Source organism: Diabrotica virgifera, chromosome 9 (assembly GCF_917563875.1).
Source record: "Diabrotica virgifera virgifera chromosome 9, PGI_DIABVI_V3a".
In the NCBI taxonomy this organism is placed as follows: domain Eukaryota; kingdom Metazoa; phylum Arthropoda; class Insecta; order Coleoptera; family Chrysomelidae; genus Diabrotica; species Diabrotica virgifera.
In genome coordinates this window covers 213,738,916-213,757,427 of record NC_065451.1, presented here as the reverse complement: position 1 = coordinate 213,757,427, position 18,512 = coordinate 213,738,916, and the positions used below count along the sequence as shown (strand labels likewise).

The 18,512-nt window shown below is 32.2% G+C and overlaps 1 protein-coding gene across 1 annotated transcript in view; it reads right to left on the bottom strand.

Moving 5' to 3' along the window:
- The window catches only part of LOC114337364 (protein spaetzle 5), a 41,725-nt gene extending 24,865 nt beyond the window's left edge, over positions 1 to 16,860 (bottom strand). The window contains exon 1 of the mRNA XM_050660737.1: positions 16,577 to 16,860. Within this exon, the coding sequence (XP_050516694.1) occupies positions 16,577 to 16,603 (27 nt within the window). The 5' untranslated portion in view covers positions 16,604 to 16,860. The remainder of the gene's footprint in view (positions 1 to 16,576) is intronic.
- Between the last annotated feature and the right edge of the window lie 1,652 nt (positions 16,861 to 18,512).

The following is an 18,512-nucleotide window of genomic DNA, read 5'->3' as shown; positions in this document are numbered from 1 at the left end:
AAAGAAGGCGGAGACTCCCTATTGAATGCGATACACGAACTAATAGTGAACATATGGAATAATAAATAACTGCCACAAGACTGGAATACCGGGGTAATTATTCCACTACATAAAAAGGGAGATCAGCTTGAATGTAATGTAAACTGTAGCATATAAAAAACTGTCAAATATTGTGTATGAGCGATTGAGACCATATGCGGAACAAATAGTTGGGGGATATCAATGTGGTTTCTGCAGGCAGAAGTCCGCAATAGATCAGATCTTTCTTGAGGCAAATCTTGGAAAAGACTACTGAATTTAATATAGACACACATCATCTCTTCATTGATTTTGAGAGTGCCTATGATAGTATCCATCGAGAATTTCTGATCCACACCCTTAAAGAGTTTAATATTCCAACTCAACTCATTTATATAGTAAAAAAAAAACACTTAAAGTACAAAGCAAAATTCGAATTCAAAACGCACTAACAGATACAATCCATGTTAGAACGGGCCTATGACAGGGAGATTCCCTATCCTGTATTCTATTCAACTGTAATCCTGTATCACATTAGAAAAAATAATTAGAGAGTAAAAAGTCAACACCAGAGGAACAATAATGACAAAAAGTGTACAAATATTGGCATTTGCAGATGATGTTGATATCATAGCTAGAAGCAAAAGAGAAATGATAGAAGCATTTAATGCGATAGAAAGAGCGGTACAAAACAGTGGCCTAAATATTAATGAAATAAAAACCAAATACATGAAGGCCAGCAAATCGACAGGCCAAAGAAACCTACAGAATCTGACAATAGGAGACTATCAGTGGCGGCTCGTGATTTTTACAATAGGGGAGGCTATACCTAACTGTAAAATATCTAGACAAATTTGCACTAGCAAAAAAATGCGCCAAAAAATGTAATTTAAGGCCCCATCTTTTGACCATTTTTTATTTACATTTCATAATATCATCCTAATTCATAATTTCATGATATCATCATTTTAAAAATAGTTAGTCTAATAGTAAAAGTTTAATACCAAAGTTTGTGTCGTTTATTTATTAACAATTTCATCTATTTGTAAATAGATACCTATGCATATCAAAATAAATACAGATTTGAAGTTTTGCAGTCCATACATAATGAAGCTTCAAATTTTTTAAGATACTCGAACTGAATTTTTTTAATTCTAAACGCGATAAATTACCGATATTTTGCTTTGAGTTAGAGATATCGGAAAAAGTTATTTGAGCAAGTTGTTTCAAATATTATTATAACCCCACATACCAAATTTCATAACAAAATTCGCACTTTTAGATTTTTCATTATTTTTAGTCAGGACCCTAAAATTCGTTGTCCCGAGACGCACCCAACCACCCAACGGAGCTGAGAAGCTACTCTGCCTCCCTTGGTATATCTCCGGGCAGCGTGTGATGGCGCCGTAGATACCACTGTTAGGAGACCGGGTCTCCTTAAACGCCTGCTGCGCTGCACGAAGCATTAGCAACGGAGAATGCTGGGCTTCTCGGCTCCGTTCGTGCATCTCGGGATAACCCAGGGTCCTGAATATGTAATAAAACTGAGACGCGATCATGCGTTCTAATGCTAATGCTCCGTACGTATGGATAATTAGTGATAATATGGAATTTACACGTTGTATAATAGTGAGAGTAATTGTTGTTTTCGCGATTCATGATAAACAAAACAGTATAGAGTGTGTAAAAAATTTATGGGGAGGCTGAGCCTCCCTTGCCTCCTCTGACGAGCCGCCACTGGAGACTATAACATCAAAAGGGTAAAATTTTTTACATATCTAGGTTCACTAGTTACCGCAGATAACAATGTCAGCGAAGAAGTTAAGAGAAGAATACATATTGCTAATAAAACATATAATGGACTAAGTAAACATCTAAGATCTAACATCACGAGAAAAACCAAATGCAAAATATACAAAACCCTGATAAAACCGATTCTTATATATGGATCAGAGACATGGACGCTGTCGAAAAGCGATGAGAACTTATTAGGTACGTTTGAACGAAAAATCCTCAAACACATATAAGGGAGTGAAAGAAAATGACGTATGGCGCAGAAGATATAATTTTGAACTATACGCAGCATACAATGAACCCGACGTCATAACATCCATAAAGATCGGACATCTGCGCTGGATGGGCCATGTTGAACGAATGTTGGAGACCGAAACACAAAAACATATAATAAAGCAAACACCAGTAGGGAGAAGGTCAAAGGGAAGACCCAAACTTAGATACATGGAACAAGTGGAACAAGATCTGAAAACACTTGAGATTACCCACTGAAAGAACAAAGCAAGGAACAGAACAGAATGGCGGAAAATCCTAGAACAAGCCAGGACCCAAAAAGGGTTGTCGAGCTACTGATGATGATGACGAAAAGATAGAGACGAATTTGCAATGGTTATAGCCAACTTTTATTACTGAAGTCAGCACTAGAAAAAGAAGAAGATTGACATCATAAACTGTCGATTAAACCAAGTTTCATTTTGTGGTTTGGCAGAATTGTTAAAGGCTAAAAATAATATATGTCTTCAAATTAAAGTGACCAGTCTTGCTGAAGATACCACTTGTATGATTTATTTGATAGAAAGCATCCACTGATTGATTTCTCTGTTAAATACTTGATTGCCGGCTTTAATCATCCTTAAGTATATTATTCATATATGGACAGCCACGCTATTATCAATAAATGAAAAATTCTCAAACGCCTTTGAAAAAATTAATGTCCGACCTACTATAATAATGTCACCTTTGACTTCGTATTTCTTCTTAAGAAATCTCGTGAATAAATTTAAACCATTACACAAGAAGGCGCTAAAATCGGGGACCAGTATTTTAAAAGTAGATATCTCAGATAAAGATATCACGGAAGAGCAGGGCCCCCGCAAGGCTGATTGGCGCCAGCGTGCGGGACATATTTTAGCGCCCTTTAAATCTACTATACATATAAAACTAATAAATATTTTTGAAAAATTTAAACCCAGAATAAAAGACTACATTATTACTGAGGCCGAAAGTCCCTGAAAACTTCTTAATTTTTATTTTAATAAATTACAGGGGTGAAAATACAAGAGAAAATTTAATGTGATTTTTAATAATTGAAAATATTTAATTCAAAAGAAACTTTTTATTTATTTTAAGGGACTGTCGGTAATGTTGGCCCTCGGCAATAACGTTATCTTTCATTCTGCGTTTAAATTTTTTTAAAATACTTATTAGTTTTCTCAGGATTCGAAAAAAATGAATACAGTTAAAACACATTTAAAATTTTGACAGGCGACATTTTGCGCCTTTCCCCATAAATTTTTTGCAACATTAATGAAGCACCCTGCATATTAAATTAAAAATATACATTTAAGCAAATAAATAATAATATTTTGTCATTTCAAAGTTTTCAAACAAATTTTATACGTAATATAGGGTGTCTACATAACTAGGAACCATATGGGAAACTGTTTTATTATTATTTTGCGAGAAAAAGTTTTTCTTCATAAAAAGTTCTGCATTGTCTAGAACTTGGAATGCAACCATCAAATATCAAATTTTATGAATCTTATACGAAGTATGTCAAAAAATATGAATTTCGGTCAAGAGCAAAGTACGTTTAGTTTTCACAATTCACAATATTGAAAAGTTATTATGAAAATTTATTCAACATTAAAAATTATGTTTCTATATGCAATTACATCCTTCTAACTGAAATATATAAAACTCGTATTTTTTACATATATCTCATATAAAATTGAAAAAATCTGATAGGATTTGATGGTTGCATCTTAGATTTTAGACCATGCAAAGCTTTTTAGAAAGAACTTTTTATCGTACATTAATTGTACTTTTCAACAACGCCTTTTTCATTTATTAGAAATAATGTGATAGTCTTTTATTATTATTAATATAGTTATTTTCCTAGCAAGTGCAGAAAGTCATACTTTTCCGCACGCGACTGCAGTTTGCCGAACGACGCGAAGCGGGAGTTCGGCAAGCAGTCGAGTGCGGAAAAGAGACTTTCTGCAAGCGTTAGGAACAATAGTTTTTCTACGAGTCTTTAAAAAATGACCAAATCTTAATCAATTAATTTAATTAATATGAAAATACATACACAAATTAATTCTTTGACAAGGTTGTCAAAACCAAAGTTTCAGCATAATTGGTTAGCATGACGACGATCTTGGTTTCCATGACGACGATTCAAAACCACTGTTATTATCTACTGATTTGACTTTCGAATATTATGTCAAAATTATTTTATTTCATCGAATTCTCGCGTTAATTTCATTAAATCATGAACATAATACGATACATTTGAAATAAATTAGTAAATAATATCTAAATATTAGTTTATTGCATGTATTATAATTACTTTATGGCCATATTAACATATCTAAATAAACACGCGTGCGGAAAAGTAAAACGCGTGCGGAAAAGTAAAACGCGTGCGGAAAAGTAACACGCGTGCGGAAAAGTAAAACTTTCTAAACTAAAATGCGTGCGCGAAAGTAGACATTTTTGCACGCTCGTAGAAAAAAAATATTTTCAGTTATTACAAATAATGTGATAACTCTTTACTCTTTTATTATTATTAATTAATTAATCAATAACAATAAAAGATTTATCGCATTATTCGTAATAAATGAAAAGGGCGTTGGGTATCTGTAATTTGAGAAAAAAATTCAATTAAAAGGATGTAATTGCATATAAAAACATAGTTTTTAAATAATTCCAAACAACTTTTCATAATAATAATTTTCGATATTGTGAAATATAAGGTACTCTTGATCAAAATTCATATTTTTGATACTCATAAGATTGACTCAATTTTATATTTGGTTGCATTTTAGTTTTTAGACCATGCAGATCATTTTATGAAGAATAAATTTTTTCCTTAAAATTAATAATAAAAAAGTTGCCCATACGGTTCCAAGTTACGCAGACACAATGTCTTAATTATTTTCTTTTTTTTTCAAAATAAATTGTAAATTGTGGATTTTATTAGAGGAAACCCGATTATAACTATTTAAAATGAATTATTATTATTCTATGCAACGATTATGACACTTACCCTTTTCACAATTAATTTAATTTCCACGCCACTTAAAATAACAACAAATAAAAAAGATTGTCCAATATTTTTTACAGGAAAACAAAAGTTTAAAATCAGGGCAGAACAAACCCAACGGATATTGCAATAATAGTCGTAGGTAATTATTAACACCAATATAAAATAAAATTTTAAATCTTTCACTGCAGGAAACCACCCGTTCACCAGTAACAGTAAATAATGTTTGTGCCTAATAAACGCATAGACGAGAAGGGAAAAAATACTCAAGTCAAATACATAATCATAATTCATAGAGTATTTGTTTACTTAAGGGTAATTATCATAAATTCGAGTAAAAGATTCACTTTATACGAGTAAAACTGCTTGATCCAGCAAGTTGTGTTTTTGTTGGAGTAAAATTGCTAAGTTGCGTTTTATGGGTGTTAATAATTTATGTTTCTACTCGTCAAGAAGTGCGATTTGATCTTTATTTGACTATTTTGAGTGTCGCTTTAGTCTGTAAAATCGATTGGGTGGTACGCCAAGCTTAATTCAATCTACTTCAAAGAAAAAAATTAGGAAGAAACAACAAAATGTAATATATTTTTGACGGAGTAAGTTCAACATTTCAGGACGGGAATAATTATTTTTCAGTAATAACACAATATTTGATTTTTGAGATTTCTCTAGATGTTCATGAAATAATTAAAATTGTATATTAAAAATGATTATCTCATTTAAAATAAATATTCCTTATTTACCAAACCTTCGGTTTGGCGCCCCTTTGGGGTTACGCCCGCGTGCGCCGCACGCGTTGCACGCCCGGTTACGGGGGCCCTGCGGAAGAGATAAAAGGAAGTATTGAGGGAGCAAACAGATATATGTATAGCCTACACAATACTAATAAATTAAGTTCCTAATATGAACATCATAAATAAAAATATAATAGCGAGCTGCGCAGTCATCCAAGGCTCACTCCGGGTTGTAGTGCAACGAGAAGAAGAAGAATTAGTAGTATTTTAACCCTGGAAGCTCACACTTGGGTGTGAGATACCCATCGCGACACTTAACTGCATATAGCTTCTGCAGTTGCATTTCAATGGTAATGCTGCTTTATGTAAATTGAGTCTCTAGTCTGCCAAGGACAAGTGTGTAGTTACGGTCTCATTTGAGCAATATTTCCAATCACGAAAATTTATTGAATACAAACTAGGGTATGTAGCACCCATGCCATGTGTGAAGTTTGCGATCAAGTGTGCGTTTAAGTTAATGACCTAACAACACAACATCCCACAAATGGACATCGCACACATCTTATGGAAAATATAATGTCACTCAAATTCAATAAAATTTATACGAATAGATTCGTTTTAAATTAACGGTCAAATCTTATCATTGCGCCAACTCCATATTTTCAATAATAAGAGCAGAAAATGATATAAATAAATCTGAAATCAAATGGCTACGTACATAAGTTAGAAAGAGAAAAAATATTTTATAATACCCAAATTGTCGGTACTCCATAAATCAGCGGATTAGTTTCACTAATCCGCTGAGGCCCAGCGGGGTTTAAGCTCTTTTGAATAGCACCCAGAGCAATAGTGATTGTAACTGACAGTTTTACTGACTCCAAAAATGTGATTTCGATAAACTTTAATTGCAATTTGCGCCGTAATTAATCATAATTAAGAGTTGGCGCAATGATAAGATTTGACCGTTATTTAAAACGAATCTATTCGTATAAATTTTATTGAATTTGAGTGACATTATATTTTCCATAAGATGTGTGCGATGTTAAAGCAAACTAGGTTATTTCTGCAAAGGCAAAGATGGAAAAACAAAGCGTGCATGCTCAGCTTGCTATAAAGCATAATGCATGGAGCATAGGGCCCCACTGTCTTATGAATGTAGTCACTAAAATGAGTGAAACTGAAATACCTGGCTAAGAAAGAATATGAGTTCTATAATCAAAAGGTGTTATATTTTAGTTAGAAAGACCATTTTGTTGTTAAATTAAATTAAAATAGTTTGAATTATGTTTCCGGTTTGTTAGAAAATATTTGTTAATTATTTTTAGGTATTTTTAATATTTTTTTCTTTTGTGTTACTACAATTAAGAGACAGAAAATAAAATGATTGATTTAATTATTCTTATGTATTCAATAGTGATTATAGGCTATTGATTATATTCAAAATAAGATAGCTAAAAGGAACTACAACGTTAACGGGGTTTTATTATTTCATATGGTCAGTGGACATCTATGTATGAAAAAATCGCGGAGTGCTACCATTTAAAGGGGTGCGTTTTTGAGAAATGGGTGAATTAATCCCTGGGCACAGGTTACATTAGGGTAAGTTCTATGCACTTTTGGTACAAACATATCTACATAAAAATTGTTCCTGGTTTAATTTCCTATCTAAATATCACTTTTTAAAGTCAATGATACTTTTTTTTACAAAAATATATTCAAAAGAAAAAGCACAAAGAAACCCAAAAGAAAGAAATTTTGTTTTTTGTCCCATAACTTTTGTCCACGAGGATATAGGTATAGACATTGCTTCACAGAAAAAAAAAACCTACATATTTATTATTTAAAATGTTGTTTAGTAGAGGTAATTAGGATTTATAGTTTTCGAAATATGATTTTTCAAAGTTCGCCACTCACAGCAATTTTGGGCAATTTTCCTTGTTATTTCGCAAATATTGTTCTGTAACTTTTTTCTACGTAACTTTAGGTATATGCAATGGTACACGTAATAGGAATAGAAATCAATTACTTTTAAAATGTTCTATTGTATAACGTTGTACGACTTTTTTTAAAGAGATTATTGTTTTTCAAGTTTTTATACTCTTAACGATTTTTTATAATATAATATAAAAATAAAATAATATTATTATACCGGGTGGTGAATTGGAAAGCGGGCCATAGGAAACTCAATGTAAAATTCTAAGCTGTTAAATTCCTGCTTCCCTAATTATTTTACATCAAAAGTCATCAGAAACTATTTGTAGAGAATTGAAATCTCTATTGAAAACAACTGTTAATATTGTTCTATGAACAATAATTATTCAAAATTTTGTAAAAATATAATACAATTTTCAGAGTAATACGCCAAAGCTAGGCCACACACAATACAATAATGTGTATAAGATTGCATTTGTTGACAATGAATTTATTATATTAACAATTAGAACTGTCAATTTTTTAAATTATTTTATCATTTTTTGTTTAAAACACAATAAAGTTGATAAGATACCCTTAGTTAAGGAGAAAGTATTAATAATAAAGATATTTTCTTCAGTCAATAATGTGCTCACTGTCAGTTAAATAGTAACGTGTGGCCTAACATACCCACACATACCTACTGCGGTAAATACATTATATTTTTCAAAATTTTGGAATGTGTTTAAATCGTAGAACAATTGTAACTTCTGTTTTTAATACAGATTTCAATCCTCTACAAATAACTTCTCATGACTTTTGATGTAAAATAGATAGGGAAGCAGGAATTCAACAGTTTAGAATTTTACATTGAGTTTCCTATGGCCCGTTTTCCGATTCACCACCCGGTATAATATATTATATATTGTATATTATATATTATATATTATATTATATATAGTATATATAATATAATATTATATTACATATTATATATTATATAATACCTAATATAAATTTTTTACGATTATTTTTGAAATTTCTCATTATAACTTTTTTTTTCTTGTACATGAATATACTATATATTGCTCAATAAAGAGGGCTTACTTTCTGTTCTTTAAAATGGTGTATCATCTATATTTAAGTATGTAATTTAAACCGAGTTATTCTTTGATATTTTTTTACCTGTATTATTTAAAATTATTTCTTTTACAAAAATTACATAAACATTAGTCTTAGAAAACATCACTTTAGTTAAAATTATTTAAACGTTGACACTTAAAAAATTTTCAAAAACAAAGTCCATCTCTTCGTTAGCATTAGCTTCAATATCTTCCTCTGACACCTCAGTTATCTTAGAGTTCCCACAATTAGTACCCATGCACATGCACCCTTTGCAGAATATTGAACCACTAATTCCTATCTTCCTACAACCGCAGTTTTTTGTACATCCTTTGGTACATTTACATGCTATTTTTGCAAGCAAAGCTTGTGGTGCAGGAGCTTTGACAGTAAATATTGGAATTAATCCATATTTTGAAGTTTGTCCGGCCGAGTCAAGTGGATCCAAAGTATTACCTATAAAAAATAAGATTCAATCATAACACACAATCACATAAAAAAGTTATAATGAGGAATTTAAAAAAAAATAATCCTAAAATCAAAAATCGTTGCAAGTACTTATTACATTTTGAAAAAGCATATCTTATTCAAAAATAATCCTAGAATTTTTTATAATACACCATTTTAAAGTAAACAGAATAAGCTTTCTTTTTTATTATATAATATATACCTAAATGTAGAAAAAAAGTTATAATGGAAAATTTAAAAAATAATCGTAAAAAATATAAAAACTCGTTAAAAGTATAAAGTCTTGAAAAAGATATCCTCTTTAAAAAAAGTCGTATAACATTATACAGTAGAACATTTTAAAGGTAATTGATTTCTATTCCTCTTACATGTACCATTGCATTTGCCTAAAGTTACGTAGAAAAAAGTTACAGAACAATATTTGCGAAATAACAAGGAAAATTGCCCAAAATTGCTGTGAGTGGCGAAATTTGAAAAATCATATTTCGAAAACTGTAAATCCTAATGACCTCTATCAAACATCATTTTAAAGACAAAATATGTAAGTTTTTTTTCTGTGAAGCAATGTCTATACCTATATCCCCGTGGACAAAAGTTATGGGACAAAAAACAAACTTTCTTTCTTTTGGGTTTCTTTGTGCTTTTTCTTTTGAATATATTTTTGTAAAAAAAAGTATCTTTGACTTTAAAAAGTTATATTTAGATAGGAAATTTAACCAGAAACAATTTTTATGTAGACGTGTTTGTACCAAAAGTGCATAGAACTCACCCTAATGTAACCTGTGCCCAGGGACTAATTCACCCATTTCTCACTAACAGTGAAGCAAAAAACTTAAAGAAAATGGAAAGAATACTTCGTAGAAAACCTAAATGCAGACAAACAAAATGAATAAGACAAGACAATATTACCAGAGAACGGCAGTTCTCGCCAGTGGCGTACACCCACAGCCCCCTACACGCGACCCTATATATACACGAAATTTTCTATTTTCTAAATCTGACTGAATTGAAAATTGGGCGAACTCCCATCTTAAAGTTCAGGAAAAGACTCGCCCATTCCTATATCAACCATCCATTTTGGTCCAAGGGTGTCTATTTTACGGTCCTTCCTATTTAGGGTCTGTTTTTCGTTCTCGTCCCCAAAACTCCCAAAGACTTCGAAAATTTAAGTCCGACCTCTGCGGCTTCTAATAGTACTGATCATTACCTTTCCAACGCATGTCTAATTTTAAAAATCGGTTATACCATTCAATAGTTACCGGGCTCAGAAATATGACTCAATTTCTATTTAAAAAAGGGAAAATGTTTGTGGATATGTAGGTATGTATGTATGTGACTGCAAAAGTTAAACCGATCTGAATTTTTTTTATGTGTTTGAAGGGGGTCAGGGCCGATTCAGAACCGGTGTAGTTTGTGACTTTTGACCACCCATAAGCCAGCTATAGGACTTGGTAGGTACAAAACGGCATATTTTTGGGGGTATATATATCTTCGGTTCAAGAAGAGACAGGAGAACCGCAAATACACCAAATTGTGTTAAGTTAAGCTTTCAAATGATGTATAAGACGTCACGATCAGACATACACACAGCTCAGTATAGCCAAAAAACTGAAAAACTAAACTTTGAAAATTTTGTTTTTTCGACACTTACTCAAAATTTCAACCTACGAATTGCGCCAATAACTGAGCGTTTGTAGAAGGACTCTAGGCGAATCTAACGGTGTATACCTCATATCCGGGAAGAAAATTCAAATTTTTAAGTTATAGGCTTCATAAGTATGATCAAATCTATTATCTATGGAAGAAAAACGGTTTTTCAAGCTCAATAATTCCTGTAATAGCTTCAGTTAGCATACTTGACCTTAGATGCATCAGATACTACTGTCCATACGTTTCAAACTCACGTTTAGCGATCAAAATCGGTTAAGCCATTTAGAAGGTATTAAACTACAAAAGTATAATCCAATTAATGATTATTGCCGAAATGGTTTATGTAGTTGTAGTGGTTACCGCTAAATTGGATATGGCAACGGGCAATCCGAGTTTATTTACCGTCCATCCCAATATTTTTTTCAATCTATTTCGAATAGAAAAAAAAACTAGTGTACATTCGATGAGCACTAGATCATTTGGGAGGTGATGCGACAAAGGCGACCATTTATAAAACTTAACGTGTAATCGAGAAACATTGCATTCAACTTCATACATTTAATTTATAAATAACTTTGAAAAACTCCTGATACAAAAATAAAAAACCGCTAAACCGCATACAATATTCCAACTACAAAAGATTTGATATGAATATTACGTGGCGCGAAAATGTATTTTCATTTTGATGCAAAACAAAATTCTAGTTTTATTTTAAAAGATTTTTCCATAATATTTGCTAAATTTGAATTAAACGCGCCACAAAAGTGTTTCAAAATTCAAACTGTATCAAAGTTACTCTTTTGTAGCGCGTTTTACTTCAAATTGGGCAAATATTATAGAAAAATCTTTTAAAATAAAACTAGAATTTTGTTTTGTATCAAAATGAAAATATATTTTCGCGCCACGTTATATTCATATCAGATCTTTTGTAGCTGGAATATTGTATGCGCCACTCATTTTTACGGCATTTAGCGGTTATTTATTCTTGTATAATATACGATGGAGCAGTACATTGAAAATTCGAGTTATGTAGAAGTGGTTCAGATAAATAAACTAAAAATCAATAAAGCGAAATTTCGACAGAGTTATTAAAACATGGAGGATGTGAACTCTGGGGAAGAATCCATTATCTAATAACATTAATAAAGACCAAGGAGCTAATGCCAGAATAATGAGCAGTTGGTTCACTACACAGCCAATATACAGTGATAAGTGCGCTAATAACCGGTAAAATAACGCAAAAGTTGGAAAACATATTACATTGTGAAAAAAACAAATTTGAAATGACAGAAAAAACGACATTCAAATCATTCTAGAGAAATATACTTAAAAAAGGATTTGGTCCGGCGCAAGAGGAAAACTGAGAATCTGGAGAAACAACACCATTTGAATTAAATGAAAGATACGATATTGTAAGATTTTTTAAAAGTCAGAGATTGTTTTGGCTGAGATCTGTCCAAAGACAAGAAGACACAAAAACAACGAAAAAAATATCACAATGGAATCCCATACGAAGACGAAAAACAGGAAGACCCAGAATAAGATGGTTGGATGACACGGAAGACGATTTGAAAACTATGAATGTAAGGCAATAAAGGAGAAGAGCACCAGGGCCGCGGAGCCGGACATTAGGGCGCGGCCACATAGGCGCGACCGTTTAGGCGCGGCCGTTTAGGCGCAGGGACATTTAGGCGCAGGGACATTTAGGCGCAGGGACATTTAGGCGCAGGGACATTTAGGCGCAGGGACATTTAGGCGCAAGGACATTTAGGCGCAAGGACATTTAGGTTAGGTTTAGGTTAGTTAGGTTTTTTTTTTCGGGGAAATATTATACTTGTATAATCCCTCTGGCCATAAAATGTCCCAAAAGTTTACACCTTTTCGGGCAGAGCCGGATTATATACAAATTTTGTTTACCTGCATACCTTATATTATTATATTTTAAGTAGGTATATTCATTCTACAAGTTCCACTTCTGAATACCCCTCTTAACTTAATGTATCTGCGCCCAAGTGTCCCTGCGCCTAAATGTCCCTGCGCCTAAATGTCCTTGCGCCTAAATGTCCCTGCGCCTAAATGTCCCTGCGCCTAAACGGCCGCGCCTAAACGGCCGCGCCTATGTGGCCGCGCCTTAATGTCCTGGACCGCCAGGGCCGCGTTTAGGTCAATTGACGCCCTAGACAATTCTCTAGTAGCCGCCCTTCAAACAAGACCATTTTTGCGAAAAAAATGCACAATTTTTTGTTTAAATAAGAATCAGAATACACTAAAAATGGATTTAAACTACGATGTTTATATACCTACAACAGAAAAAATGTCATTTCAGTTCGATCACATCAGATACTTCTTTTCAAAAACAAATTTTTTTCTTGACAAAATCGACAAATTATTAACACGTTCTTGCGTAATACTTGATGTGAAATTATTTTTAATTCTTAGCATTTTCCAAAATTATTGTCCAGCGGACACGTTGGCAACTGGGATGCACAAATAAATGTGCAAAGCAATGTCAAAATTAGGGAAAATATCTCTTTAGTGCAGTCACTGAAGATTTAAACCTCCGATTTCGTTGAGCCTCCATTGATTTTTATGAAAATTGGTGAGTAGTTAGAGGATACCTCAAGGAACAAAGGTGACATTATGCCAACTTGCGCTTTTACCGTCGTGGTTGATGCCACCCCTTCTCGGGGGTGAAAATTATTTTTTTTATAATACCATAAATCGATAGAGAGATAAATTCTAAGCAAAATTTGTTATATAAAGCTATTAATATAAATCAATACTTTTTGAGTTATTAAAGATCAAAGATTTTATGTTTTCGTAAAAAATGCATATTTTAAAGCTGTTTTTGACGTATAACTCAAAAACTATAAGCTTTTACAAAAAAGTTATTATTGCCAAAATTGAAGATAATACAAATCTGAATACACTCCTCACTTAAAGAACTAAACTTAAAAAAATTCAAAGTGAGTTATGGGTAATTGAATGTATATTTTTTTCGACGAGTACCTATTCAAATCTAAGTATTTAAGCTTAAATAACGGGAAAACGATGCATTTTATAAAATATACCTGCTTAGCACTTGTCAAAGTACTTCGGAGTACCTATCAAATGAGCTCCAGTAGAAGTTAATAGCATTACAATTAAGCAAGTTATGATGAAACTAAGAGGACCCTTTAGAACTATTTAGGAAAAAGTGAAAAATTAAATATACACCATTTCCACAAAAATTAAAATTTATAGTAATCCTTAGAAAAATTTGTTTATATTAGCATAAGTAATGATTTCAACAATTTTGACTGGTTTAGAATGCGTATTTTTGAAAAAAAGATATAATTTAAAAATATCTGAATTTTTAAAATTATCGTAATTTTAATTTTCTTTTGATAATAACTCCAAAAATACTCAATATACGTAAAAAGTGATATATGTATAACCAAATTTTAGTTTTTTCTGTATCAAATATTTTAACTTTTTACTATTTCTGTAGGGTAAAAAATAACTGAGATAGAAACGTTTAAAGCTTAAATTTTGCTGCGAGAACTATGTAACCAGGGCCATTTAATCTTTTTTTTTTTAAGTAAGGGGTTTAAAATATTAACTTCAACGTTGTTCTATAATATATCCATTAAAATTAACTTTAAAATGGTTTCTAGGCAAACCTGATATCGTAAAAATTAACGGAGTTATTTAAAAAAAAAAGCAATAACTTTTTTGGAAACGTTTTTAAAAGATAAATTTTGAAAAATATTTGATACATACATTTTAATGCTATCAACTTGTTCGGGAGCTCATTTGATAGATCTTCTTGATAGAAGTACTTTAACAAATGTTTAATAAGGTTATGTTGTAAAATGCGTCATTTTCCGTTATTTAAGCTTGAATACTTAGATTTGGGTACTCACCGAAAAAAATATACATTCAATTACGTATAACTCACTTTTAGTTAACATTAAAAAGTTTTTCCAGTAAGGAGTTTAATAATAGTTTCCAGTAATAATAACTTTTTTTGTAAAATCTTATAGTTTTTGAGTTATTTATGAAAAATCGGTTAAAAACATGCATTTTTCTCACGAAAAATTAAAATTTATGATCTTTAATAACTAAAAAAGTTTTGATTTATCTTAATAACTTTATGTAACAAATTTTGCTTAGAATTTGTCCCTCTATCGAATTCTGGGGATATTTTTAATAAACTAATTTTCACCCCCGAGAAGGGGTGGCATCCATTCCCAGGGTACCTTTTTTCCTTGAGATATCCTCTAACTACTCACCAATTTTCATGCAAATCTATGGAGGTTCAACGAAATCGGAGGTAATAGCTCATATCCACCTTCAGTGACTACACTAACTCTTCTTTAAATATTAAAATATGTCAATTGGTGATTTTATTGTATGGGCCATTCCACCAACATACGCCTGTTTTGGATTACTTCGACAACGAATATTTTACTGTGCAATATAAGAAGTACGAAAGTAAATAGCGCTAATAATTATTCCAATAAACAACAATGTAATTTGCAATTTACTTCCGTTCTTCTTATTTTGCACAGTAAAATATTCGTTGTCGAAGTAATCCAAAACAGGCGTATGTTCGTGGAATAGGGATAGTATCCAAATGACCCTTTAAGTGAATGCGTTCATGTATGAATGATGTATCTTGGTCGTGTTTATTTTGTATCAGATTTTCAGCTTCTTTTAATTTCTTCATTGCTTAATTTTGGCAAATCTGTTATAACACGAAAACGTTGATAAATAAGTAGATAAGATTCCAGACGTCTATTCAGGTCTTTTAGCAGAGTGTCGATTATAATATAGAATTTCTGGATTTTAATCTAATTACTAGGTGAAAAGTTTAGTTCATCATCGGCCCCCTCGTCAAATTGAATTTTTCTTTTCCTCTTTCTTATTTCTTTATATTTTTTATTTGGGCACAATTTGGCTTCTTTGCGGTAAAGTAATTTGAAAGGGTTTCATACTCTTTTAATGGCAGAACCCAGATCCATAATTTTTATATACAAATATTTTTTGTGCGGTATTTTTGCTGCCCTCTCATAATGTGTCACCCTAGGCAACTGCCTATATTGCCTAATGGATAAAGCGGCCCTGAAGGGCACAGGAGAGGTCTGAATGGAAGGACATACTTAGACGAGCAAAAACCCATCCAGGGTTATTATGCCAAAAGAAGAAAAAGTAAAATTGAATATATGAGGAAAGTTGGAAGAAGTAAATGAGTTAATTTCAAAATATTAGGAAATGAGCATGAATAAAATCAGCTGATTTTTTTATAATTACAAATGATCGAGATGTCTTAACATAGTGATTGTAGGTCTATCTCTAGTAAAAGAGATTACATTACAAGAAAAACTAATAGTTGCCAGGAAAATATTTCGATAAAAAAATTTTTTGTTAAAAAATATCTGATTGCGATTTTATTTCTATAATTATCTTTTATTGATTGCTATATTTTATATTTCTATATTTCTATATTCTTCTAAAAAATATATTTTGTTAAATATATAAAGTACCTATAACTAGTACCTACGTTATAGTAGGTACCAATAAAAATACTTTGAAAAAATTGACGATATATATGAAATAAATAACTTACTAATTTAAGTCCTATATTAAGCCTCATCCTGGTACATAAAGTTCTATTCCACAACTAGATCACAGTAGGTACTCTCGCGCTCTTCATCCACCACACATTATCACCACCGGAGTTAGCACACCTTACACCTCGACTAAAAATGCGAGCACTCGAAAAAAAATTGTTCTAATGCAACGTTTAGTCTAGGACACGATTTAAAATTCTTCCGCGAGCGACTCGAAGAAGAAAGAACCTACTTTAGGCGTCAGGGGGCTCCGGGTCGTACCCACGAACGTTTGAAAGTGACAGGTGACTGGGTTATCGTATGCTAATTATCTTCCTTTATACTCCAGGCGAGCATGCTTATTACCAAACGGTACTATCGGCGTATTAGTAATTTGAATTTATTTAAATAATGGGTACTACTTCATGTAAATCTGGTACTAATAAATATTTTGGTGTATGTAAAGAAATGAAAAAAAAAATAAAAATCATGGAATTCAAGTGAAAAGAGTAGTACCATACTTTGTGCCATACTTAGTACTATATAGTATCATACATTGTTTTTTTTTGCTTAAACTCTAAGAAGTTCTGTGGCCTCAATGAAAGCCAACAGTTTTCTTATTGGCAGTTTTAGGATCTCTTATGGTTCAAGCCTGAGTTCACCAGTTAATTCCTGCCTCACATGGAAGGCATTCGCTTGACAGTATCTTCTTCCATTTCGCACTTTCTGCACCATGGTTCATTGACCTTACCTAGTTTGTATAGGTGGTTACTTAAACAGCAATGTCCAGGTTTTTCCAATGTAAAATTTCTCGTTTCTAAAGGTTCATCAAATTGTTCGAGAGTTTTTTTTATCAATATAACTGATTTTTTAGACTGGATTTGCCCTTGACTGGCTCTCCATTTCCTTTGATGATTCCTTATCAGCCATTTCTGAACCTTGTTTTTGGTAGCATCTTTAGTGATGCTACAGAAAAGTTTTGGGCCTTCAAAAGTTTTTCTCGAGCATTGTTTTGCCAACATATTTGCTCGTTCGTTCCCAAGCGCCCCTTCATGACCCGGTACCCATATTAAAGACACTTTATTGTCTTTTTTCAGATTGTTGAGGATATCTTAGCAGTTCCTCACCAGTTTTGATTTGCTGAATGGGTTCTTTACTGCCAGAATTGACGTTTGGCTATCAGTGTAAATGTTGATTGTCTTAGCTTTAGATTCTCGATATTTATGATTTCATGAATACAGACCACCAAACTAAAACTTAAGCCCCGAACACAGTTATATTTTGACCTAGGCTGTAAAATTTATTATAGTTCCATGTTGGCCCAAAGACTCCTGATCCAGTACCATGAACTGTTTTAGATAGATCAGTGAACCGTATCAAAATCCCATTACTAGTTGGGACTTTTTGTTTTCTAGATGGTAGAGTTGTGGTAATGTTCTCAGTGTAGATTAGTTCTGGTGTCATTATATCCCAGTTCAGCATAAAAATGGATTCAATACATAATTTGGCCTCCAAGTATTGTTTGCTCTGAGTCTCAGGATGGTACTAACGGAACCAATCCCCAATGCATTGTAGATGTTACTGTTTCTAACGTAACAAAGAACGTCAACGTTATTGCTTAGTACCTTGTTCTGGAAACGTTAGTACCTTGTTCTGTAAACGTTGGATTATCTCTGTTACTCTTAATGGCACAACTCAATAGTTAAAAGACAGGCTTGAGGATTTGATTGTAGACCAGTATCTTGTTATGAGAATGGATATTTTGGAGTTACGTCGATGCAACCAATCCATTTTTTTGTATCTGATTCCAAGCTCTTGTCGTTTGTTCTTAACATTTAACTTTTCTCCTGAGTTACATCAAAAGTGATGTTCAGATATTTCACATTATTTTCATGTGAATCCTAGACCTTATTTACTTAGAGTGAAATATATTGTTTCCTTTTATTAGTGAAA